Below are 26287 nucleotides of genomic sequence, written 5' to 3' on the forward strand. Positions count from 1 at the left end.
TTAACTTCAAATATTTTAGCAACTGGCTGCAATATAAGAAGAAGAAGAACAAAGAGTGAAACATTTTAGGGCTTCTGAATACTTTCCGTAACCAGTGTATGTATGCCCTGCGATTGGTTGGCACCCACTGTAGGATGTACCCTGGCCCGCACCCTAATTCAGCTGAAAGACGTTTCATATCTCACCCACCTCCTTAGTGAGGTTAAGGGGTAAGGACAATGCATGGAGGAATCTAAAACGAAATAGGCAGGCTCTTACCTCATCAACTAAACATTTTGAATAAGTTTACCAGCTAATAGATTTTTCTGAATTAATATATAACCCCGTGCAGGAATTCTGAATTCTGAAACATTTTCTGAGAGTATTACTAAAAGGGTATGTATTTTTAAAAAAAACGTGGTTAAAAAATACAAACAAAAATATTTTGAGCCCTCTTAAAAAAAAGTCACATGAACATTTCAGCAATTGATTTGAGAGATGCACCATTTTGATCTTTATTAAATTGTTGGTGGCATTTTTATAAGTACAGTATGATGGCAGACATGTTAACGACTGCCATGTTTAAGTTGTGTAGATTGCATGTATTTTATTTTGAAACACATTTTAGGATTCAATTTGACATTTCTGTCTAGAGGCTAATGAATTTTATCCAGAGTAAACAAAAACTTTCCTAATAGAAGTTTTGTTCACCTCTGAGGGCTCAGTTAAGCGTTCTATATTGTTGATTTATAGGCAATCAAAGCATCTAATTATTTTTAATGTAGTCAATTTGTGTTTTCTGTCATCCCTGAGGTTGGCAGATGCTGTCTCCACTGCCAGTAGCGTTTAGCGCTGTCACTGTCGACTAAACGGCCCGACGTGTATGTCACTATATTCATTAGCTTGCACTCATCAATGCATCTTTGGCGTCATGCGTGCACGCATCGATAAACAGATGTCAAGGGATTGCAAAGTGACATCAAGGTGCATCCTGTGCACCCCAAAGAGTACAATCACGTTTGCACTGCTGTTAGCTTTTCATTCATCAGCTCTAATCTTCCTGGGGATTGCATACCCACCTGGGAATGTGTGAGTTTTAGAATAACGTCCAACGAATAAGCCTTCTCGTTTACCACCACTTGTTCACTCAGGTGTGAGTGAAAATTGTGTTTTTAGTTGGCTGCAAGTGCTTTGATGCATTGCTGTAATTCCGCCAGTAGCTGTACATACACTGATAATATCATATGGCCACGATTAGATCTTTCATTACAGCCAGGCAACCGGTGTGTTATACGCACTGATAATTCCGGCGGTTAATGTACTGTATAAGCAGTGGTACTTCAGGTGACGAATTTAATTCATCCGTAACCCCGTTTAAAAACCAAAAGCTTTCCGTGTTTTTTCCGATCAAAAAGAATGGAAATTCAATGAATCCATTCTAACCCCAGATCGAAGTTACATTTACCTTATTTTTAATGGTGTGTGGTTCAAAATAAATACAGAACAATATAGAAATAATAAAAACGCACTTTATTTTGAAGGAGCAACATAAACGTGATAAGTGTGAGGGCACAATTGGGAGGACTACAGCTCCTCCATTAAATAAGAGTCTCCATCCATAATAGCATAGGCCAGTTTTGAATCCGGCGTTTCTTTCTTTTGTCTGTCTCTTTTTCTAATTCACTGGTGGAATTTGGAAGGCGTGTACGCTGGCGGCGTGCCGTTCTCCCTCCGGAAAGGTTTTTCTTTTGAGTTGAATATGACCGTAACCAGGACCCCTTGCCGTACCATGACCAAAGGTAAAACATGGGTTGGTTTTGCACCTGTCGGTGCCTTAAATCTTCGCTGGCTGGGAACAGTCGCCTCCATTCTAGCTAGCTCCTCGGGCTAGGCTAATTGATGCAGAGATCCCAGTTGAGGGCAATTGCTACAACTGCGTACATGCGCAGAAACTATGCGCAGTAAGTCCAAAAGGCTACAAATCATGAATTTCTTTGTATTTTTTTCAGTAATTGTGGCGTTGCAGCAGAATAAAGTAACGAGTATGTCATTCTCTGAAACTCTGATTTCGGTGTTCAGTTTTTTTTTCGGCGGACTCAAATGCTAATTTGATCAGTGATGTGAAGGTGGCGAAAAATCCTGACGCAAATGCTCCCATCGACACTTTACTAATACATAAATATGTGGTCATACATACATCAGGCAGATGAAAAAGGATTTTTTTTTAGTGTTTGAGGGTTGTTGTTTTTTTTTTCCATACAATATCAAATATTGAGTTGCTGTAACGCAACAAAATGTGCAAGAAATGAAGGATGCCGAATCCTTTCATTGGCGCTCTATTTATTTGCAATCTACAATGTTTTTCTTGCCCAGTAAACAGGAAAACTTTAAGGCTCCAGACAGAATGTGCTGCTGTAATCCATAATGTATTCAGCAGAGCTACAGTATATACAGTATTCATTTATTTCGGTGGCAATTGTCCAGAGCATCGAGCTCATTTACCCTCACCTTGTAATTCAAAATTGTAATTCCTAGAATTCGCAGTAGATCCCTGCTGAAGAAAGAGTTGCTTGTTCTCGGCTCAGCGAACAAAGAAAGGCACAAAGTAGTGGGGAAAAGAAACATGTCCGGACATGATACGCAGGGTACAAGTGTAATATCACCAAGATGTGACGTGATAAAAGTATACATGTGAATAGTGAAGGGGGGCCTGCAAGCACGAATAAATGAAGGCTGTCAGGTTGGAGAAGGTGCTGACATACAATGTTGCGACCTGTATGCAATAAAAAGTAACCGCACTGTCTTCCATAAGGATCAAACACTTTTTTTGTTCTCCATAATGGCGTCGCACGTACTCCGCTTCACCTACAAGCAAGGTCTGAGCTTGTTGTGTTTGTTGGTCATGTAAGTGAAGCCCTGCTGGGGCAGCAATTGACACATTACCTTTGTTCTGTCAGTGTCGGTGTTAGTGACAGCTGTTGGCTCGACTCTTGTCCCAAGAGTTTACAGCGCACGTGTAACCTCATTCACAGACCGCTCCGCCCTCCCCGCCGTTAACTAAAATCTAGTGAATGATGCATTTAAACTCTCCTGAGTGTGACATTTATGTGAGGTGCGGACACTTAATTTAGCTTTGTATTCATTTCGTCCTGTATGGGCTGACAATTTAGCGTAGAGGTCTCATCATGGGCTTTTGTGCATCAACAATAATCATCCTACTTGTGTGGTCACGCCTGTGCATTCATGTGATGAATGCACACATGCGACTATGCATTTTAACTATGCACTTGCACGTGTGTGCATGTCGTCCCTCAGGGAAGGTCAGGGACATTAGCGAGATCAAGTAAAGTGGTCTTGTTCATTTTATTAACTGCCTCCCTGATTACATCTTGCCTTGGGGTATTCTGCCTCCATTAGCCAGGTCAAAGCGCGATCACACCACCATACATTGGGATTTTGTTTTGCTCCATAGAAAAGACATCTGAATGCTTGGGAGCAAAGGGGTCATTTCAATCTAGAATGTAACATTTTCAAATAAACAGACGTAACAAACCAAGCAGCGAAGGAGCAGAGTTGAGTTTGCCGCAGTATGGTTTGTCAAAATTTAATCCGAATTGTGATTTGTACATGCATCAGCATAATTGAACAAATAAGAGGGACACAAACCACAAAACAACAATGGATGGTAGAGAAGAAGAATTAAATGCTCGGTGCCTTCCTGGCATTCCCCATTTACTAACTGTTGTGTTTGAAAAGCGACGCTATCTCGGAAGGCGTAATATTGGGAACTTGGTCCTTCCATTCCTTGTCCATTTATACAGAATAGTGTGACCTGTCGAAATAAAAGAATCCCAGTTTGAACAGACGGCAGCATGTACTGTATGTCTGGTTCCACCAGAGGTGTTGCCGCGTGTTGGAGACCAATTATGAATATGCCAACCATCCAGTGATAATTGTGGTCGTGGCACTGTGCAAAGACTCTTGTTTTGTTATCGTATGATATTTTATTAAAACTCTTGCCTGTTGTATATTCTTACCCAACTTGCTCCTATTCAAAATGAACAGCTCCCCTACTCCCTCTGTTGACTAAACGGCTCAACCTTGGATTGGTAAGTGGTGTCAAAGTGTTACACGCTCTCAAACCAGTGGTGATTTCATGATTTGACATGCATGTGATGTTCTTTTAACTTAATTTTCAATTACCGACGATGCCTCCTCTCCACCTGCTCACGGTGAGCCCGCATGACTTTCTGACGGTGCCGTCAAGTAAATGATGAACTCGTGTGTTTTGAATGGATTGAAGCGTATTCATCATTTGCTTGCAGACTCAATCATCGCAGCGCTCGTTAACACGCAGAGCAGCACACAAACACTGTGTACCCGGCACCCTCCAGCAATTTAACATGAGTTAGACCCACTAATAGCGTTGCACATTCTTTTATGCTGATCTTCTCACAGATGAAGGCTATTTCCATACACGCACAATGTTATTACCCTATGTTTGTGTCCTCTCTTAGAATAAATCAGCATGTATAAATGGATGTTTGATGTTTTTTATGGTTTGTGTGTTTTTGGTATTGTTTTTTTTACAGTGGCATTTTGGGAAAGTAATTTCAGCCCGCTCGATGTTCCGCATGTATTGAGGACTGACAACACAAACTGTTTCTTGAACAGGATATGCGTGGTTTTATACCCGACAACCATGTGATTTATTGCGATCCGAATGAAAGTGAATTACAGTCTGTTGTTAATTATTCCACTCAGCTCGTGGGGAATTAACAGTGTTGAGGATTAACAAATTACATTTAACAACGTGACATAATTTAATTACAAAATTTACATTATTGTAATCTGCTACATTCATGGGAGGAAATGTGTAATTAAATTTCTGTTGTTTTTGGAAATGTTGAAGAATTGAAAAAAACAATCGTATCACTTCCTCCTTCTAAAGCCGATGCTTGTGATTGGCTCACTCTGGTCATGTGCCATTCTGCCATCGTCTCGAATGTGACATATTTATTTTCAAATATGACCTCAAAGTGCTACTTTGTGGTGTAATCTATTAGCTTGTCTTGAGATTTTGAAAAGGTTAGACTCATCGTTACACTTTTGAACACGTAAAAGAACACTGACTTTCAAACAGTTTGATCTTTATAATGTTGGACTTTTTTTTTTTTTTTTTATGGAGCATTCACTTATCTGGGTTGTCATATGAAATTGTGCACAGGTATGCCACATGCTGTACACATATACAACAATGTATTTATTGTGTAAAGAACAAATATGTGGTTAATTTAAAAATAACGATGTATGGTTTTAAAGTAATTGAAATAGTTGTGACATTTTCAGCAGGGTAGGTTGTAATAAGTTTGGTGATTGTAACGTTGATCTGCCACATAAAGAATAACACAACAAAGTTTTTGGGAATTCTGGCCTCCAACTCACTCCATTGCATTCTGTTTAGGTCCTCACATAAACTCCAGCTGAACGTTCAATTGGCACATTCAATGTGGTGCTCTTCATATCTCACAGATGCAACGTTCAAGCTGTCAGACCAAAACACAAAACAAAACAAACAAAAAAAACCTTGCATCAAACTAGCAGCCAAACAGTGAGCTGGGACAGTGATGTTCCCTCATTATGGAAAACATCATGAAATGCTCTAAAAAAAAAAAAAGAAACGTTATAAGACCATGTGTAATCAGAATCAGAATCATCTTTATTGTTCAAGTGTGTTCAGAAAAAAACCACACAAGGCTGTCAACCACGTTGCCGTCAGTATTCTGGTCACCCTGTTCTCGAGCGCATCACAAACTAGCTCTTTGGGAAGAATGAACAACTGAGAAAATCAGATGAGCCAATTAACTGCTATTAATGAGTGGACTTGAAAATGTAGTTTTAAAACCCCTCGATTTGAAAGTTTATTAAATTGCATCGAGTAAACTGTCACAGAGGTTGTTGGCGTGGGTGTTTATTTGTCTCTAACGCTCTCCTTTTTTATGAAGAAATACAATTGTTTGGAATGTGTAAACTAAACCAGCTATGTCAAATCATACCTAATTTCACAAAATATGCATGCAGGCCAGGGTCAGAAACTGCAAACCCATACAAGTAGGAGTTCACCAAACAGAGAAAACATGGTGGCCTGCTTTTTTAATACAAAAAAAACAAAACACCCCTCTGTCATCTATCATGTTTTAGACATCAGTTAATCAGCTTCACACTAAATTTGCCATTTATTTGCTGTTGCTAATTGAAACCATCTTACACTGTGGTTGTATTAACACTGCCTGCTTGTGCAAATGGATGAGGCGTATGTCGTACAAACCAAGCCGAGGAGTGTTTGATTTAAAACCACGCGTGCACTGGTATGTGCTGCACTAATGGATATTCATCCTCTGTGACATTGCCCGATTATAATGTGCGGGTCGCATTAACATGAGCATTATGTCTTCCAGCACTGAATGTTAAGGCACGGCTTATCTTGCAATGTTATAATAATATTCGAAGGCAAATTCTGTGACACTGATATTGTGCAATCAATGACTCTGCTCGCATGTATTAATATACCAGGATAACTATAAGATATCACTGTGACTCAAGTTTCACGTCTTGAGGGCACATGTGGAATGTTGTATATTGAATTCCACCCATAATGATACAACATATAACATAAAATAGAATAGAATCTGACTGACTTTGTGTCTAGAAGAAAATGCCTAATTATTAAGGAAGACAGTGATATATTATTTAATACATGGAGGAAAATCAGGATATCTAATTTAATATGCCCTTATTTAAAGACGTGTTCTAGTCATTGTCTTAGAAAAACAAAGACAATGGAAATAAATAATGGATAATTTGGTTCGTTTTACCTCAGTCTTTCCAAGATCTTACCCTGAAAGGAAGTAGTTAGTACACATGACTCAATACCTTACCTCATTGGATATTATTTGATAATCAACATACCAAATGTTACAAAAGTGTGTCAGTAAGTTGTTATTTGATTAGATCATGTAATGTTTGTTAAGTGGAGATTTCTATCCATGGATTTCCTTCAAGATCAATAACGCATCGAACCAAGAGGAGCATAAGCATGCTTAAGAAAAATCAGGTCTTATCCAAGGCTGAGGATGATTGTTTTCTTAATTGCTAACCTTTTATTCATCATGTAACACATGGAAATTTGACATATTTACTTTCCTGACAAAATGCAATTTTGTCTCAAATTAAGATACAATGTTGACAACGCATTTGATTGGTAGAGATTATGTCTGTACCGACTCCACTTTAAATGTTTGCTTTCCAAATAAACTGTTACGAGCACCTATATCCCACTTGAAGCATTCTGCACCCTGTGTCCTAACCTTGTCAAAGCAGCAAACAAGTGGCAGATAAAGATGTTTAGAATAGCCGAGTCGCAATGTTTGTGCCTGGAGAAAAACAGATGGGTGAAAAATGGGCAGAAATTTCGAGGCAGTGATTTTAAAAGTAAGTAGAAACCCTGCAAAGAAGATGGCAGTGAAAGATCGCAAAGCAGGAGAGGGAAGAGCAGGGAATAAAAACAGAAAGCCTCAGTCAACCTTTCGAAAAATCGATAACTCAAGCCAAAATGGAGACAGCGGGGCAATGAGGGAGAGGGCAGAGCAATAGGAATACCCAAGCGGAGAAAAAGAGAGAGCGGTCTAAAGAGCAGACAAAGATGAAAACAGAGTTGAGCATGTAAGAGAGGGACAATAATGATGATAATAAATGTTACTGGGTGTTTGGGTGCTCAGCGGGCGAACCTACTCAGTTGCTGTCTCTCCGTGAGCCTCTTCACCTGTGGATTGAGTGCAAACAAAGAGTGACAAAGAGGACACATGTTGCGGACTCAGTGCCAGAAGCTTGCGAAAGGTTACTTTTTGTTCTCCCGTGAAAGACACAGTGTTGACCATTCAAATGTCTGCTTGTCCAATAGCCACCCAACCTTGTTCCTTTTACACCTCTCTTCAACGGAATATAATCCTTTATTTTTTATTTTTATAACAAAACAAATTCTTGACTTCTGCTAGCACTACATTTGACATATTGAGGCTGGTTAATGTGTGACAATGGTTAAATGTTGTGTGTTGGCCGTTAATGGCACAAACAGGCCATGTAAGAGCTAAGAAATGAAGAATGAAAAAAAGGCAATAAAAGACAATTTGGTTCACATCGTCAGAAAACAAAAAGAATCTAACAAAATCTAATACAAGAGTGAATATGGATGAGTGCGTGGCTGCTGGTCATTATGTGCAGTATTGATTGAACGGGACCAGTCCAAAATTGACCTACTCCCTCACCCAAAACGGCGACCAGTCCAGGTTTTACCCACTCCCTCACCCAGCTGGGATGGGCACCGACTCACCACAAAACAACGGACGGACGCATGTATTAGAACAGTTCTCGTTTCTACACCATTGCAAAATTGCAACCACAAAAACAAAGAGCGCAGACAACCCAGATCTTTAGAACAAAAGAAAACAACAGGCTTCGGAATAAACTCCTGAAATCCATCATGCATCTGACAACAAAGTGGTGTGATAGCAAGCAAAGCAAACAGTTGGGAGCTGAGTGCACATCACTTCACTTCAAATACAAAGCAAGAATTTCATGTGATTTTTTTTCTTTTTTTTTTTTTTGACAACTGACAGACACAACAAAGACTTGTTTTATTTTAATATTTTAATTTTTTATTTCCCTTGAAAAGAAATCACTTTCATTACTGCAGCTCATATGAACAGCAGTATTGGCCACTGTAAGTGAGATGGCCTGGTCACCTGAGCTGCTTCCTTTGATTATTTTTATTTCTTTATTTTTTATTCAGTATCGTGTGTCCCGTGCGAAACATTCATCACCACATACGTATCCTTTTATATACCGTACCTACATGGCTTGGCGGAGGCCGCCCCGGCTGGTCGCTAGCTCAAAACCCGGAAATGCAGTTCCAGCGCTGTGCCTGTGAATGTTTTCATTTGTCCAGGTCATTTCATACTCAGGGTATTTAATCGATGGCAACTGGACTGTTCTATTTGTCTTAGAAGACATTTCACCTCTCATCCGAGCAGACTTCATCAGTCTGCGCAACAAGGTTTAGTTAGTACGCACTAGCCGGTGGCGGACAATGGTTTTTTAGGTGCATAAATTGAAGTATGATCACCGCCAAACCTCCCAGCCCCCTTCCGGTTGATGATAGTGTTTTGGGAACATAAAATATCGATTAGCATGCCACCCCAAACTATGCCACCATCTATGTTTTGAGTTTGGGTGCCTAAAATACATGTCTTCGCCCCTTGCAGCACCGGAGTATTGCACGCCACTGGGTGTCCTTCGTTTGGTGTTTTTGGGCCCTGACTTTTTCCTCTCTCACTGCGTGATGTATATATATATATATATATATATATATATATATTATTTATTTTCCCCTCAATCGCTCTCATCTATATTCATAAACGCTGCTGTGTTTGCCCTCTTGTACGATGATTCCAATGCATGTGTGGGTAAAATAAATGAATAATGTGGACAAATGTGTGTCTTTTGGCAGAAGTCATTTTCTTCATGATCTATCTGTCCATTGGACTTGACCTGGAGGTAACACGTCAATAAACACACTGAGATGACTTCCTGGTAATGATGATTATGGTTGTTTATGGTTGGCAGACACTTTTCAATTAGAATGACTGCCAGTGGTTTGTAGCGTTGCATGTATACTAAGTGCGTGTGTGTGTGTGTGTGTGTGTGTGTGTGTGTGTGTGTGTGTGTGTGCGTGTGTGTGTGTCGGTTGGAGGGGGTGTGGTATTGTGTCCTTTATCAAGCAGACATGCCAATTAGGGGCACAGCTATTGATATTAATGCTCCCTCCCTCTATCTCCTCTTCTCTCCATTCTGAGGTGTTTTTCATGCAATGGCTGACTACGCTCAGTGATGATGACCTACGTTACTGTTAGTGTGTGTGTGTGTGTGTGCGTGTGTGTCCCAGTATGCAGAGTGGATTTACTAGAGCATAAAGCTGTGCCTAACAGCGGGCAAAGGAAGGAGCCACATCCTGTGAACTGTCAGGAAGGCGGATGGTGTTATAGGTGCTCTCAGGTTGAAACTGTTGGAAAAAAACTCATTATTCTTCCACCGGCCTGTCTGCCGCGTACACAACTTGGACATTCCTCCTCAGACTGCATGCGCTGCAGTCAACCAGCAACGAAACTGTACACTTTGCACTCTGTTTCTCTTTAACCTTTGCTCTCCCAAGACAAAATTTAATGCTCATGGAATAATTTGTATTTATTTTTTTTAGACAAAAGATTACAGGGTGGGAATTGCCAAGTAACACTCAATACAATATCACAAACAATAGTATAGTACAAGAAAGATGTTTCTCAATCATCACGCTATTCCTGTAACTGAAGAAGGGAAAACTTACAGCAATAGTCTCTCGTCCGTAAGGTTACATAAACACCTACCTATCCAATGTTCCACCATTGAGACCCATAAGGCCAGTTGCTCAGGTGTCTGGCTGATATGCCAACAACACAACAGGATTGTTTTGAAATACAGTACAGATTGTTTTGCCATTTAGTTAGGGCAGGGGTGTCAAACTCAAATTCACGGTAGGCCAAAATTAAAAATTGGGACAACGTCGCGGGCCAAACTTAATATTTAATGAAAAATCACTGCAATGTGCATGTTTCCCTTTTCTGCACAAATGCAGTGTTAAAGTTTATCATATGGCAACAAACTTATATTTTGCTTAAACACTGAATCTGGAATAAACAAACTTTAATATCACAACCACTGGCATTGAAAAAGGAGTTCAGAACATAAGGGATTATCCAAGCCCTTTAAAAAAAAGTATATTACAAAATTAAAAACAATTGATTCATTATTTTTTTTGTTTTATTTTTTTATTTTTTTAATTCACCATAATTGATCAAGTATTCAAATACATGTTGGTTTATTCTCGTTTTGTTTCAACTTAATAATGTATAACTCGAGGAACAGCTAGGAACCACCAGTCAATGTCTCAGTTTACATCAAACTCATGATGTTATTAAAGTATCACTGTTTTTATAGTCAAATTAGCAAGTGGAAAATCTCCACATTTGATTTTGATCAAAGGACGTTGATCAGATTTATTGTCAATCGTATAAGTAAAACAATTATCTGAGCTTGTCAGCACTTGCTTTCTAAAGAAAATGTACTGTATAGTCGATCAGGTTTTGCTTCGGTACTATTGTGAATTTGTTGGTTTTTCTTTATTTGTCACAATGAATTTTTTTTTTGTCCAAATAAATCAAGCAGCCAATCAGACGTGTCCAATATGAGGAGACTGATCCATCCATCTTCTAGCTCGCTTGTTCTCATTACGCTCATGGGTATTTTAGAGCTAATCCCTGCTGACTTTGGGTAAGAGATGGCGTAAACCGTTGATTTGGACTTTTGTCATACCAAGACACTTCCATGAACATAACATGCATGTTTTTGTAATATACGAGGAAGCTGGAGTACCTGCAGAGAAACCACACAAGAATGAGGGGAACATCTAAACACAAAATTCAAACCCCCAACCTCAGAACCGTGAAGCAGCTGTGTGAACCACTTGGATACCGTCACTTGACCAGCACCTCACCATAAGGAAATTGGCATCTTGCTGAAGAGTAAAAATCTTCAACAAGCTCTCAACCAATACTACAACCCCAATTCCAAGGAAGTTGGGACGTTGTGTTAAACATAAATAAAAACAGAATACAATGATTTGCAAATCATGTTCAACTTTCAGCTTTTTGGGAAAGTGTTGTAGCCATAAAACTCTTAAGTTAATGATTATTTGCTAAAAACAATCAAGTTTATCAGTTTGAACATGAAATATCTTGTCTTTGTAGTGTGTTCAATTAAATATAGGTTGAACATAATTTGCAAATCATTGTATTCTGTTTTTAGTTATGTTTAACACAATGTCCCAACTTCATTGGAATTGGGGTTGTATTTTGAAACTATATCTTTTGTTGTACCCCTAAAAAAGATGCATAAATTGTAGTTGCAGGTATATTTTGGGATTTTAGTCATCAGACCCTTGGTATTTGGTTTTGATGGAATAGTAAGGGGCATCAAAAATACAGTATAGGATGATGACTGGCTGGTCAATTGGACGCTAAAATGATTATGCCAACTGCATGATATTGTGATCAATTGTGTCTTTGTTTACAGACATTTTTGCTTGAGTCAAATTTCTCACGTTTGTTGGCTCATTTTCTTTGCCTCTCGACCCATTGTGGCCGTCAACCGCCGAGCGTTGTAATTGTGTGCAACGATCTGTAGTACTCCATGTTACATTATTGTTTAAGAGCCAAACAAATGGGGCACCATTTAAACGTGATTTCTCAACAGCGTGCCTAGTGGTGAAAACATCCACCGTCTACTCTCCACTCATTTGAAATGCACGGTAGCCCTTTGCAGATCAAACCATATGGGATCGACGGAGGAGGGCAGCCTGTATTTCAAACATAGCCTCAGATCTTGATCAGAGCAGGGAGAGTTTGCCAAATCGGATTAAGGAGCAGATTAAATCAGGACTAATAAGAACACAAATAGATTAGATGCCAGGAAAGAGTCACAGGGAAGTGGTGTGGAGAGGCAGACACTGTACAGGGCTTGATCAAAGACACGAGTGAGAAGGCAGATATGAGAGATGAAGAAGGCAGAGCAAATGCATACGTAAGAGCAAGTCGGGAGATAATAGGGAGACGGATAAAGGCGAAAAAGGACCTCAGAGACCAAAAGATATGAGAGACCAAGAAAAGGGTGGGAAGCTCGGCGTATCGAGAGGGCTAAATATGTGGGAGTGATCGAGATTGGGGAAATGTCATCAGGGTTGAGAGGTTCTTTGAGTCGAGTGATGAATAGGTGGTCCATGAGAGAAGGATTGACACACAAAAGAAGCACACGGACTTGCAGAGATAAGCACAAAGACAAAGGACATACAGAATCTCCCTTTATATTTTCTCTCACACCCATACACATTGTCTAGGACTCGCTGGCGAAATTCTGGGGCACTGCTAATGTGGCTCCCACTCACAAAAAAAAAAAAAACGATGTGAAGATGATAGGAGGCTAACAAAGAGCGGCTGGTGCTGAGCAGAGTGACAAGGCTCAGCTCTGAACAAACACAAACAAATGACAAGACAACAAAAGAGCAGGAACAGAGACTCTCTGACAAAGATGAATTGATCCACTACTTTGTGGGCAGGCTGGACTAAAAATGTTTGTGTTTATGGGAAGAGGTCTTGTTCGTCTTATCCAGAGCCCTTGAGATTTAGAGAAAGCGTGTTTACTAAATGTGTGAGTGGTCGTGAAGAGCACTTCACAATGACAAAACAACAATCTTGAGATGCTGCATCATCAAATCCTATTGAAGGCCTGTTTGAATGTCTTTTATACTGATGAGTTCATATATTGGGGATTTTGCATTCATACCATCCTGCTATAGACCACACACACACACACAAACACACACACAAGGGCGCACAATTTTTGGTAACTAACTTTTTGGTCATGATTCTTTCAGTGCATCATTCGGAGGGCTATTTCTAATACAGTGGATGCCTATTCCATGCAAATATGTTGCAAAAGTCAGACAAAAATCCAGAACCCAAACAAATGTACACTGTGTTTGTGGGTCATTTTTTTGTGTGCGTAAACTAATACTAATATTTATCGATCAAAGTACTAAAATAGTAACTCAAAGGTAAGGTTTGTTACACATTTATTCGCATTGTAGGTTTTACTGTACTACTAACAACAGTTAATTGTATAACTTCTACATATGTGAAGCTTGAATTCGACGTGAAAAACACGTTTTTGGCATCACGTCAAATCGGCCAATTTACAGAGGACATTCGGCTCGCCCATCTGCTGCCTTCACCGGACTATGATGCTCTGTGGAGCAGCGAAATGTCTACCCAACAAGGTGACACAGTTTTCATATATCTGTGTGGGTCCAAGAGTATGAAAACAAGCTCCTGATGAAGTAGAATACCAGTTAGCCTTTGGCTATTCCGATTGCTTGCAAGTCTGAAAATATTCAAAGCAGCAGAATCAGAATCAGAATGATCTTTATTTGCCAAGTATGTCAAAAACATACAAGGAATTTGTCTCCAGTAGTTGGAGCCACTCGAGTACGACAACAGACAGCCATTTTGACAAACAATACTTTTGAGACATAAAAACACACTACGGAGAGACACTGAACAATGAAAGGTTATAATGTGGTAATGCTGATCCAGTGAAAGTTGTGCAAATGATGCAGAGTTCTCTAGCTATTTAGAGCAGTTTGAAATGACTAATAGACCAATAATCTGGAACAGTGACAAATGTGCAAGTGGTGCAGATAGTTCTCAAGCACGAGTGGTCAGTATTGGTCAACAACAGATATGCAGAGTGACGACACTACTACAGTGAGTGAAGTGAACAATCTCAAGACAAAATTGGCAGCATGTTACAATGCTGCCAATTTTAGGAAGTCAGGAAGTTAAAGTCAAGAGGGAAGAAGCTGTTGGAATGTTGGCTTGTTTTAGTTTGCATTGATCGATCGTAGCTGGTGACCAGGATGTGGAGGGCCCAAGAGGATTTTGCATGCTCTTGTCTTAGTTCTGGCAGTGTGCAAGTCCTCGAGGATGGGTAGGGAGGTACCAATAATTGTTTTTGGCAGTCCTGTTGGCTGTTGCAGTCAGAGTTTGTCCTTTTTTGTGGCAGGACCAAACCAGACTGTGATGGATGAACACAGGACTGATTCAGTGACAGCTGTGTAGAACTGCTTCAAAAGCTCCTGTAGCAGGCCGTGCTTCCTCAGAAGCCGCAGGAAGTAAATCCTCTGCTGGGCCTTTTTGAGGTTGGAGTTGATATTAATCTCCCACTTCAGGTCCTGAGGGACTGTAATTCCCAGGAACTTGGTCTCGACGGTTGACACAGGGAACTTGGACAGCGTGAGGGGCAGTTCTGGCAAAGGATGCTTCCTGAAGTCCATGATCATCTCTACAGTCTTGAGCCTGTTCAGCTCCAGGTTGTGTGGCCACACCAAAGCAGTAAACTGTTCTTCCATCTTTTCTGCATAATTTCTCTTTGTGATGTTAATTTATTTTGTCAGGTGGATTCTAGTGTGATTGTACTGGGCTCGGGTCAGAGCCCAGTACAATCACACTAGAATCCACCCTTCGATAGGCGTCCTCTTTAGCCTGGCAAAGTTGTGAAATGTCTTTATTGGTACACACACATCTTCACAGAAACTTACATAGGATGTGACACTGTCTGTATATTCATCCAGGCTGCCAGCTTAACTATCGAAGACACTCCTATCTATCAGTCTAAACAGTCTTGAGGTTCTATATTTGCACAGGATAGGCGGTGAGGAAGGCGGGCAGCGGCACAAAGTTCAATTCCATCTTGATTTCCAAAATGTTATGTCCAACGATGCGTGGAAAACAACTTTGTGATCATGAGAACATTATTCAGATCACAACACACACCAACCAACATCACAACACTTGTCATGACAGTGTTGTAACAATAGTAGCAGTATGGCGCACAGCCATGCTATACTTCAAACCTGTGGAAATACTTTTCAATCCTTCACTAATGAAAAATTATCCTTTGACTCATGGTAGTGCATGGTGGTGCAGTGACCGAAGGGTCACTGGTTCGAAACCCGGCTACGACTGTCCGCATGTCGAAGTGTCCTTGGGCAAGGCACTGAACCCTAATTTGCTCCCAGTGGGCCTGGCAGCACCTTGCATGGCAGCAGTCGCCCATTGGTGTATGAATGTGTGTGTGAGTGTGTGAATGTGAGGCTTTGTAAAGTGGGCACTGTGATGGTGTAGATAAAGTACAGTCCATTTAGCATTTACCATGATGTCATTTGTGGAAAACTGGTCCCATGCAGTGATATATTTTGGGTTGCATAAGATATAGAATGCCCATTAGGGTCCGCTATAGACACCCTGCCAAGGAATCCTCAATGAAACCATTTTAATGAGTCCTCCTGGGGGAGGCTAGAGCTGACAGAAGGGTCTGCAGCATATTTTTGATGGTTAGGTTCCCTTAAATAACAATATCCTGTAATAATTTACTTTTCAATGCAAACAAACCATGACACAACAGAACTTTTGTTGAGTGGTGACACACTAAAATGTGTCTGTGTGCTTTAGCTCTGTTGTTTATACAACCCCTTTTCCAGTGAAGTTGGGACGTTGTGTTAAACATAAATAATAAAAGAGTACAATGATTTGTATAAATCATGTTCAATCTATATTTAATTGAAAACACTACAAAGACAGGATATTTAATGTTCAAACTGATAATAATAATCATGAACTTGGAATTTTACACAGTCCAAAAAAGCTGGGACAGTGTCATATTTACCACTGTGTTACATCACCTTTTCTTTTAACAACATTCAATAAACGTTTGGGAACTGAGGACACTAATTGTAGGTGGAATTCTTTCCCATTCTTGCTTGATGTACAGCTTCGGCTGTTCAACAGTCCGGGGTCGCCACAGTCGTATTTTACGCTTCATAATGCGCCACACATTTTCAATGGGAGACGGGTCTGGTCCACCGTGCCACCTAATAAAAGCAATTTAAGTACTTCTGGTACACTGAATATTCTTTATACAACGGAAAGACCAAATCACAATTGTACTTACACAAACCTTAAGTACCACTGGAAACGGCGAGACTGGACAGAACAGGCACAAAGCAGGAGACACGAGTATGGCAGATAAGCAAAGCGACAACATAAGTTATACTACTATTACTATAATACAGCATGAGCCATTCTTAAATACACCCAAGAGCAAATTGCCGGCAGGTGCAACTCGGTGGCTCCTCCCACGTCTCATAGGCAACGCTGGAGGCAGAGAAAGGAAGGCATGACCCAACAGGCAACCAAAATACAGCACATGACAGATGAGTACAATGGATGAAGTGGTGCTTGACTCCAGAATCCAATTGTTTTAAGTTTTAAAGTTTTTATTAACAGTTAAATAAAAAGAAAATGTTCTCTCAGGCAGAGCTGGAAGGTTCTGTGCTTTTGTCTTCTCCCAAGTTGCTCGATGTGTCCTTTACTTGGCCGTGCAAAGAAATTGATACATTCATCATAGTACAGTAGTGCGTGTGCGCGCATGTGTGCGTGTGTGCGTGCGTGCGTGTTGGGCGGGCAAGGGGCTGGGGGGGGTCCCTGAGGCAACTCAACTCAAGGCTTTGCCAATATTTTATTTCTTCCGGGAGCATTTACCAAGTTTGATGGCTGTAAAAGGGAAAGGAAACAAAGGAGACAAGCGAAAGAAGTGAAGTGGATCAAATTATACATTCAATTTGGCCCGTTTATTTTATATATCTCTCGTGTGTTGTGTAAACAGCGGCTCTGATTTTCCCTCTCAGGAAGTTGGAATGCTCAGTTTTTTTGTTATTTCAGCTTGAGTGACAATGTGAATTAGCAGTAGGAAATTGTATTTAAAAAATGTAAGCGCTATATGTAGCGTCAAAATTAACTAATTCATTTTCCAGCAATACGTCCATAAATGCACATCCTCAAACCCTTGGCGTGACACACTCTGAATGGCACGTCAAGCCGCAATACAGTCCACTAACACGGCTGACTTGCTGGAATATGCCACTTTTGCCATAGTACAGAAAACTAAGACTTAGAACATATTTATCTAGCCGTGCTCCATGCCGCTTATCCTGTTCAGGGTTGTGGGCAAGCTGGAGCCTCTCCAAGCTGACATTTTGGCAAAAGGTAGTCTACAGCCTGGACTGGTCATCAGTCAAACACAGGGCACTTAGAGAGACAAAACATTCACACTCAAATTCCATTGGTCAGTGGGGCCTAAAGCCACGCTGCCTGCACATATGTCAAGCATGTGAAGCGCTACACCAGGGGTGTCAAACTCATTTTTGTCACGGGCCACATCGCAGTTATGGTTCCACTCGGAGGGCCGTCATGGCTGCAAACCCATACGAATGTATGATTGCCTCATATTATTACATATACACAAATCAGAATCAGAATCATCTTTATTTGCCAAGTATGTCCAAAACACACAAGTAATTTGTCTCCGGTAGTTGGAGCCGCTCTCGTACAACAACAGACAGTCAATTTACAGAACACATGGAGAATTACAGAATTACAGAATTAATGGATAATTACTTTGTTCAACTACAGTATGAATCAATTTTATTTTAAAAGTGGGGTTGGTAACAAAAAGAATGCTTGCAATATCTCAATATTTTTAAAAGTCAAGCCAATTTGGAATTTTGGTATTTTAGCAAGAAACACAAAGTCGATGCACACTCTCGCGGGCCACATAAAATGACGTGGTGGGCCGGATCTGGCCCTCGGGCCACCAGCTTGACACCTTCAGTGATCCTAGCACATATCAATTAAGTTAATTAATTCGAATAACTAATTAAAACGTCAAATGAACCAGAAATAAGTCAGTTGCCTGTTACTGTGCCTTTTATGTATTTCTTGTACAAAATTTGTCTAAATGAAAACCGGTACAGTACATTTCATAATGATGTGAATGATATATTTTTTTATTCAGTTTGCGATATTTTCTTTAGCAGGAATAACATTTGCAGGAGTTCCTCATATACAACTGTATTGCTACAGTATGAATAGAATGTTTGTTTTTCTCTGTCAAAGAAGTTTACCAGAAACTAAGGCTGTACTTTAGACCCGACTTATATTTATATTATATTTCATATTTCAAATGCAGTGCAAGCGCACTCCATCTTCTTCACACACACACACACACTGTGCTACGCTTGTCAGTCGAGTAACGCAGTGACCCTTCTCTTCATGGCTTTCTGTATGAGTCCTGCGTCAGTACAATTCCACCTCCGTCGTCCTCCTGCACGTCTCATTCCATCCGTGCTGTCATCCTCAAACACACCCACACACACACACACACACACACACACACACACACCATCCCTCTTCCTCACTGTCTTCTCTCTTCAGTCAGTTTGTTTTGGCAGAGCTTAAACGCCATCTCACATGAGACCTGGAACTGGCACACTACATGATTCTCGTTGTGCGTTGTGTCATGCGCGTACTCCTACACTTGTTTTTTCTCTCACCTCACCAGCATTGCTCTTGTACTGTCATAAATATATGGCATTTTGCTTCAGGAAAAATACATTTCCAACATTCAAACTCAGTATGTTGGAAAATACTGGATATATTACTTAATTGCTGAAAATGGTCAAGTTTGATGTGTGTGCTGAACTGTGTACTGTGTGATTTCCTACACCCATGGGCACATTTACTATGGATTGGCTTTTCGTTTGCGAAACAAAACTTACATGTCATGCTTGAACACAAATAAAAATGCAGCTGTGTTTCAGAATTACTAGGTTAAGTAAACCTAAACTGCCCAGGTCAAAACTATTTATATCCTCATATGTATCTGTTTCTTCCTTTTCTTCCATTGCTGACAAACAAATTGGAGATCATAATCAGAATTACCTTTTTAATGCAGCCCTATGGGGGGCACAAGCGAGTGCAAACTGTAGGCCGGTCCCAAGCCCGGATAAATGCAGAGGTTTGCGTCAGGAAGGGCATCCGGCTTAAAACTTTGCCAAACAAATATGAACATTCTTCCAAAGAATTCCATACCGGATCGGTCGTGGCCCGTGTTAACAAACGTCCGCCACCGGCGCCGTCAACCTGCAGGGCGCCGGTGGAATGACAGCTACTGTGGGTCGAAGTAGAAGAAGAAGAGATGGAAAGCGGGTTCTTCGGCAGAAAGAGAAGAGGAAAGCACAGAGGCTAGAACTGAATGTGGGGACTTTGAATGTTGGGACTATGACAGGAAAATCTCGGGAGTTGGTTGACATGATGATGAGGAGAAAGGTTGATATATTGTGTTTCCAGGAGATTAGGTGGAAAGGGAGTAAGGCTAGAAATTTAGGGGCAAGGTTTAAATTATTTTACCATGGTGTAGATGGGAAGAGAAATGGAGAAAATTATCTCTACAGCTTGACCATGATGTTTGCAGATGACATTGTGATCTGCAGTGAAAATAGGGAGCAGGTGGAGGAACAGTTAGAAAGATGGAGGCATGCACTGGAAAGCAGAGGAATGAAGATTAGCTGAAGTAAGACAGAATATATGTGCATGAATGAGAGGGGTGGTGGGGCAAGAGTGAGGCTACAGCGAGAAGAGATAGCAAGGGTGGAGGACTTTAAATACTTGGGGTCGACTGTCCAGAGCAATGGTGAGTGTGGTCAGGAAGTGAAGAAACGGGTCCAAGCAGGTTGGAACGGGTGGAGGAAGGTGTCAGGTGTTTTTTTGTGACAGAAGAGTCTGTGCTAGGATGAAGGGCAAAGTTTCTAAAACAGCGGTGAGGCCAGCCATGATGTACAGATTAGAGACAGTGGCAATGAAGAGACAACAGGAAGCAGAGCTGGAGGTGGCGGAAATGAACATGTTGAGGTTCGCTCTCGGAGTGACCAGCTTGGATAAAATTAGAAATGAGCTCATCAGAGGAACAGCCAAGGTTCGACATTTTGGAGAGAGACTTCGAGAGAGCAGACTTCGATGGTTTGGACACGTCCAGAGGAGAAATAGGGAATATATTGGTAGAAGGATGATGAGGATGGAGCTGCCAGGCAAGAGAGCGAGAGGAAGACCAAAGAGAAGGTTGATGGATGTCGTGAGGGAAGACATGATGGCAGTTGGTGTTCGAGAGGAGGATGCAGGAGATAGGCTTACATGGAAAAGGATGATGCGCTGTGGCGACCCCTAAAGGGACAAGCCCAAAGGAAAAGAAGAAGAAGAATCAGAATTACCTTTTGGGGTTCATATTATTATTTGACCTATATTGGCGTGTATTTCAAGTTTGTAGCACTTTCTAGCTGTGCATAGACAATGTGCATTAGTTATTTATAAGAGTTCCCACTGCAGTACCATTATTACACAGAGTAAAATTTGCTCGCCAGCTTTTTCTCTCAGCTATTTTAAGGCTTAAAGACCAAAGCTCAGTATTTTCACAGAAAAGTAGAATCACAGACATGATCTATGAGCCATTCAGGTGCTTAAAATTTATGAAATAAATACATTACAGTCACCATGCAGCGGCTATTGTCAATATGAATCACATGTATTCAAATACCTGAAAGATTTAACAATTTAGGAATTAATTCCTCAAAGATTTTGAATGACTCAATGATTCAATTAATCAACTAGTAATAAGTGACTTTCAGCTGTTTTGCAACTTAGCGTATAGTTGAAATTTATCATACATTTTAATTGGATTTTTCTCTGATTGTAGCATTCAGCTATTACACCATCATCCAATACACCATCTGATGACTTTATGTTTTTCCCTTCTCAGATGGGACTCCTTACACATGGTGGGTGGGCCGGGGCAGTGAGAAGCACTTCTACTGGGGGGGTTCGGGTCCTGGCATCCAGAAATGTGCCTGCGGCATGGACAGGAACTGCACTGACCCCAAGTATGATTGCAACTGTGACGCCGACCACTCGCAATGGTATGTTACTGTCAAATGCAACTAACTGTGTGGTTAATGTGTGCAGCAACAGTACACATTACTGCTCAACTTTCCCACTCCACAATGACCATAGAGCTTGAAGTACACTAATCGCCAATCAGGTCTTTTGCCATTTACAACACGGACTCAAAAACAAGCAGCGTTTCCTTAAGTGTGTGAAAATATTTGATTTGAAATGAGACCAGTAGCACAGTCACTTGCTAAATATGCAACTCTATCCTCAAATATAATAAAAGCACAGCTCAGTGACTGTTTTTTATTTGTCAATGTCTTTATGTCTCTCTCTCAATTGACTGTCTGTTGTCGCACTCGAGCGGCTCCAACTACCTTCCTTGTTCCTTGCGTTTTTTTGGACGTACTTGGCAAATAAAGATGATTCTTTTTCTGATTCTGATTCTGACAATAGGCATCAACCCTCCAAGACCCGTCCTATACCATTTCAGCCCTAGCGGCTGTGAGGGATTATTTGTAAAGTTTAGAAACAATCAACAAACCTGTTTGTGGTCCAGGAACCTCTCAATTGCTTCGCTAGGTGTCACACTTGAACTTAATTCTCAAAGGTCACCCACAGAAATCCTGAAAAAAACTTTTTCTTCATCAGAAGTTTTGAAACTGCTCATTTATTTGAAATTCAAATAGTAAAGGTCAAGGGGCCTCTTAAACACACATTTCAATTCATGATCACACACTCCATGACTGAATATTGTAATTGACTTACACCTTCACAGAATGCATGAAAGTCATCAGCAGCAATTTCTATTTCTATTGTTTGGTGAGTGTTCTAATTTCAAATGCAATATTGACTGAATGTTGAATGTCACTACCCATAATGCATTCAAACACCGAAGCTTTGACACCGCAATCATCACAACCAGTAAGTGTCAATGTTTGGATCCATCTGATGGATCTTGCTCATAAGACAACACAATTGGCTAAGACTGGCCATGTTGGTCTTTTACTAATTCCTGCGTGTTAGTGAGGATGAGTGGTTTCATTTGCTTTTATGTCTTTCTCTGCCTCTTCAAAACTGACAGGACTACAAATAAGATTTACTGATCACTCTGTTTGGGTGATTCGCTTTTTAAAATATTTCCTACTGTTCTATTTTCAGTTTGCACCCATATTTTCGGCCGTACACACACACACACACACACACTCACGCGATTATGCTTTTTCTCAAGCTCCTTCCAGTTGTCTCGAAATAAAAAATTCAATCTTATGTCGGTTGAAAAGGTCATTTGATTCGTGTAATGATGTGAGTAATAAATGTATTCATTTGCCCAATATAATTGATTCTCATGAACACATTGTTATCATGATGAATTCATTCGTTTTCATTCATTTCACCATCTGAATCACACTTCCATCAAGTTCAAAGTTTTCGTTTTGTTCAATTCATATTTGACTTTGTGCTCCAGGAAAGAAGATTCTGGCCTCTTGACATATAAGGAACACCTCCCAGTCAGCCAGGTTGCGGTGGGCGACACCAACCGAGCTGGCTCCGAAGCCAAACTGACAGTTGGACCGTTGCGCTGCCAGGGAGATGGTGAGTATCGTCATTGATATATAGATTATTACTATATATTATATATATATATATATATATATGTACGCTTGCTGTGTGCCATATGTAACCCCCTTCTCGAAGTCTTTTTTTGTTTTGGTTTTTTTGCATAGAATCCCCACTTTGTTTAAGATAATCCAAACAAAGATGATCAAAACAAATCTAAATGTCAGAGAAAAATAACCCAAGTACTGCAGTCCAAGCGCAGTCAACGAATATAGAGTCCCGAGTGACAATCAAAAAATAGCCTCACGCCACGCGGTTTTCATTTGCTGAAAGTAATTAAAATAAAAAAAAAATAATCTGAACGAAATCCTTCTCTGAAATGAAAATAGAGAAACTAAAGATGCCCCCTTACAAGAAAAAGAAGTCAGTTGCATGGTGAGCGCTGAGGAGGTCTGTGCACTCAGTGGATGCGTTCTTTCAAAGCAAGAGAAAAGGTCACCACTGTGGCTCAAAGCTTGAGCACACTGCTTTATAATGATCAGTAGATCTTAAAAGAAACTTCAGTCTTTGCAGGAGGCCTGCGCAGGAAGACGAAACACGGAGAGCACAGAGTGGATTAGCTGCAGGTATGAAAGACATCCAGTATAAATCTAAATTAGTGCAATGGCCTAATTAAGAGGAAATATGTGCATTAATGACTGCTGCTGAGAAGACCCAAATTTCGCAGATTCTCAGCTGGTTGTAGAAGGCACGGCTGCGTAACCTTTTTGCGAAGAGTTCAGCAAAGGTTGGATCAAAAGCACACCTCCAGTCTTGTTACTGTGCTTATTAAAACTGCTCCTGTTGACAGCGTGCAAAACCTTTTAACGGTCAGGGCTAGCAAATGGCAGCTTTGTCTTTTGTGTTAAGATTTCCTGATATATTTTAAATGGCCATGATCCCTAAAGGGATACATTTTAGGATGATTACGTATACGAGCAGGCCGGATTATGGTTTTTATATCTCGTTGAGGTGAGGAGCAGATTACTATAGGAATATGACCAAACACGGAAAACAGGTTAGCAGACTTCCTATGTGCAGTGAAACTACAATAGCTACGGGCCAATGACATGTTGGTATGAACCCGAACTTTCAAAAATATTCATTTCTTTATCTCTGGTGTCTTCAGACAAAAGTTAAATACAAACGAATGTGTATAATTTATTTACAGTGTACTATTTCATGTATATATAATATATATATTGAAGTTAAAGGACAGAGAATGTAGGCAGTTCAATGGCCTGAAACCATGCAACCTCTTTGAACTACTGGGATTCTATACAATGTATTTGGAAGGCTAAATAAATAATGCAGCATCCCCAATAATGCGCAGGCACAACACAACAACTTATTTCAGTTTTGCTGTACAAGAGGATTATGCTGTGCTTGAGCTGTACATTTTTTAATTCATGTACTAAAATGTAGACAAATGGATGCCTGCTTTTCATCCATTTCCATGACCCAACAATTCCAATTTCACAACACTTTCTTTAATGTGGATGCTCGGAAAGCAAGCACACACAAAAACAACACAATTGCCAACAGCAGGCCCACTCTTGTGCCGAAAAGCTTATCATTTGAGAAACACGCCAGGAAAGGAAGGAAACCATCCACCATATTTTCACCATAAATCCCATGGGGTGTCGAGCACTACAAAAAAGATCAGGGAATTTATTCAGTTTTTATTATCATACGAACAGTTGGGAAACGTGTTTACCCCGTGCAATGAAATTACTTTGATGCCCGCATGACTGCCAAAAAATGTAAGATATAAAATAGCTATGAAGAGATAGTTCTTCAGTCTGGTAGCCCTGCATTTCACACCTGTAACTCCGGCTTGAGGGTGGAAATGGGAATAGTCTGTGCTGGGTGTGAGGGAGGTCTTTGATGATGGAGGCAGCATCCCCGTGGGCTCTGCGGTGGGAGATGCTCTGCATTGCTTCTCAGCAGTTGTTGCCACTCTTTGCGGGCACCTGTGGTCCATCCTGATGCCTTACTACACAGCGATGCAGCTGATTAAGATGCTCTTCACAAGGCAGCTGTAGAAGTTGCAGAGAATCTTAGGTGACATATTAAACTTCCTCATGCCCCTGTGGAAGTATTGCCGCTGTTGTGCCTTCTTGGCCAGCTTGTGTAGCGTTCAGTGTACAGTTGAGGTCCTCCACTGATGTGGAAGCCCAGGTATTTAAAGCTGCTCACCCTTTCTACTTCAAGCTCCCGGGTGACCATTATTTATGAGGCCTCATCTCCTTCCTCACAGGCACAATCATCTTCTTTGTCTTGTTTGTTTTGAGGATAATCATTCATTTGACTTACAATGCGCTTTCAAGGGACTCAAAGATGCTTTATAATTGCACACATTATTCATTCACACCACCGTCAAACCCTAGTGGTGGTAACCTGTGTTCGGGTGATGATATGAACCAGCGACCCTCCGGTTGCAGAGCATACACTTAGCCTCTGCAACACGCCGCCCCTATTGAGGTTATTGTCCTCACACCATGACACCAGACCGGCTACATCCAGTTCTCCAGCGATTGGCATCCAGTTTGTTCTCCAGTGATTTGACATTGGCTAGCGGCAGTTAGTAGTTGGGAAGTTGTCATAATAATAGGCGGCACGGTGGGCGATTGGTTAGCACATCTACCTCACAGTTCTGAGGGCCCGGGTTCAAATCCGGCCTTGCCTGTGCGGAGTTTGCGTGTTCACCCCGTGCCTGCGTCGGTTTTCTCCGGGTACTCCACATCCCAACAACATGCATGGTAATTTGAGACTCTAAATTGTCCATAGGTGCGATGGTTCTTTGTTTATATGTGTCCTGCGATTGGCTGGCAGCCAGTTCAGGGTGTAAACCCGCCTCTCGCCCAGACTCAGCTGGGATAGGCTCCAGCACATCTGCGAGCCTAGTGAGGATAAGCGGTACGGGAAACAGATGGATAATGATGATAATAATAAGAATAATGTAATGATACTTCCTGTCTTTGTTTACTGTATTAGTAAACAGACTGAAAAAAAACCACAAGAAATCTGAGGAGGCCTAAAACCTTTTCACAATATTCAAATAAAAAACATTGAAAAGCAATTTCTCAGTCTTTTGTTCGTTGTTTGTGAAATTTGTGCTCGTGCTCTCCTGGGGGCTGAGCCATCTCTGTCCATAAAACCTAGTGACG

General features: G+C 40.8%; 1 protein-coding gene across 1 annotated transcript in view; it reads left to right on the plus strand.

Moving 5' to 3' along the window:
* The window catches only part of cntnap2a (contactin associated protein 2a), a 285876-nt gene that overhangs the window by 205679 nt on the left and 53910 nt on the right, over window positions 1–26287 (plus strand). Inside the window, exons 16-17 of the mRNA XM_061666622.1 lie at window positions 21391–21547; window positions 22987–23114. Coding sequence (XP_061522606.1) covers window positions 21391–21547; window positions 22987–23114 — 285 coding nt within the window. The remainder of the gene's footprint in view (window positions 1–21390; window positions 21548–22986; window positions 23115–26287) is intronic.

The sequence above is a fragment of the Phycodurus eques genome, chromosome 21 (genome assembly GCF_024500275.1).
Source record: "Phycodurus eques isolate BA_2022a chromosome 21, UOR_Pequ_1.1, whole genome shotgun sequence".
Taxonomy (NCBI): domain Eukaryota; kingdom Metazoa; phylum Chordata; class Actinopteri; order Syngnathiformes; family Syngnathidae; genus Phycodurus; species Phycodurus eques.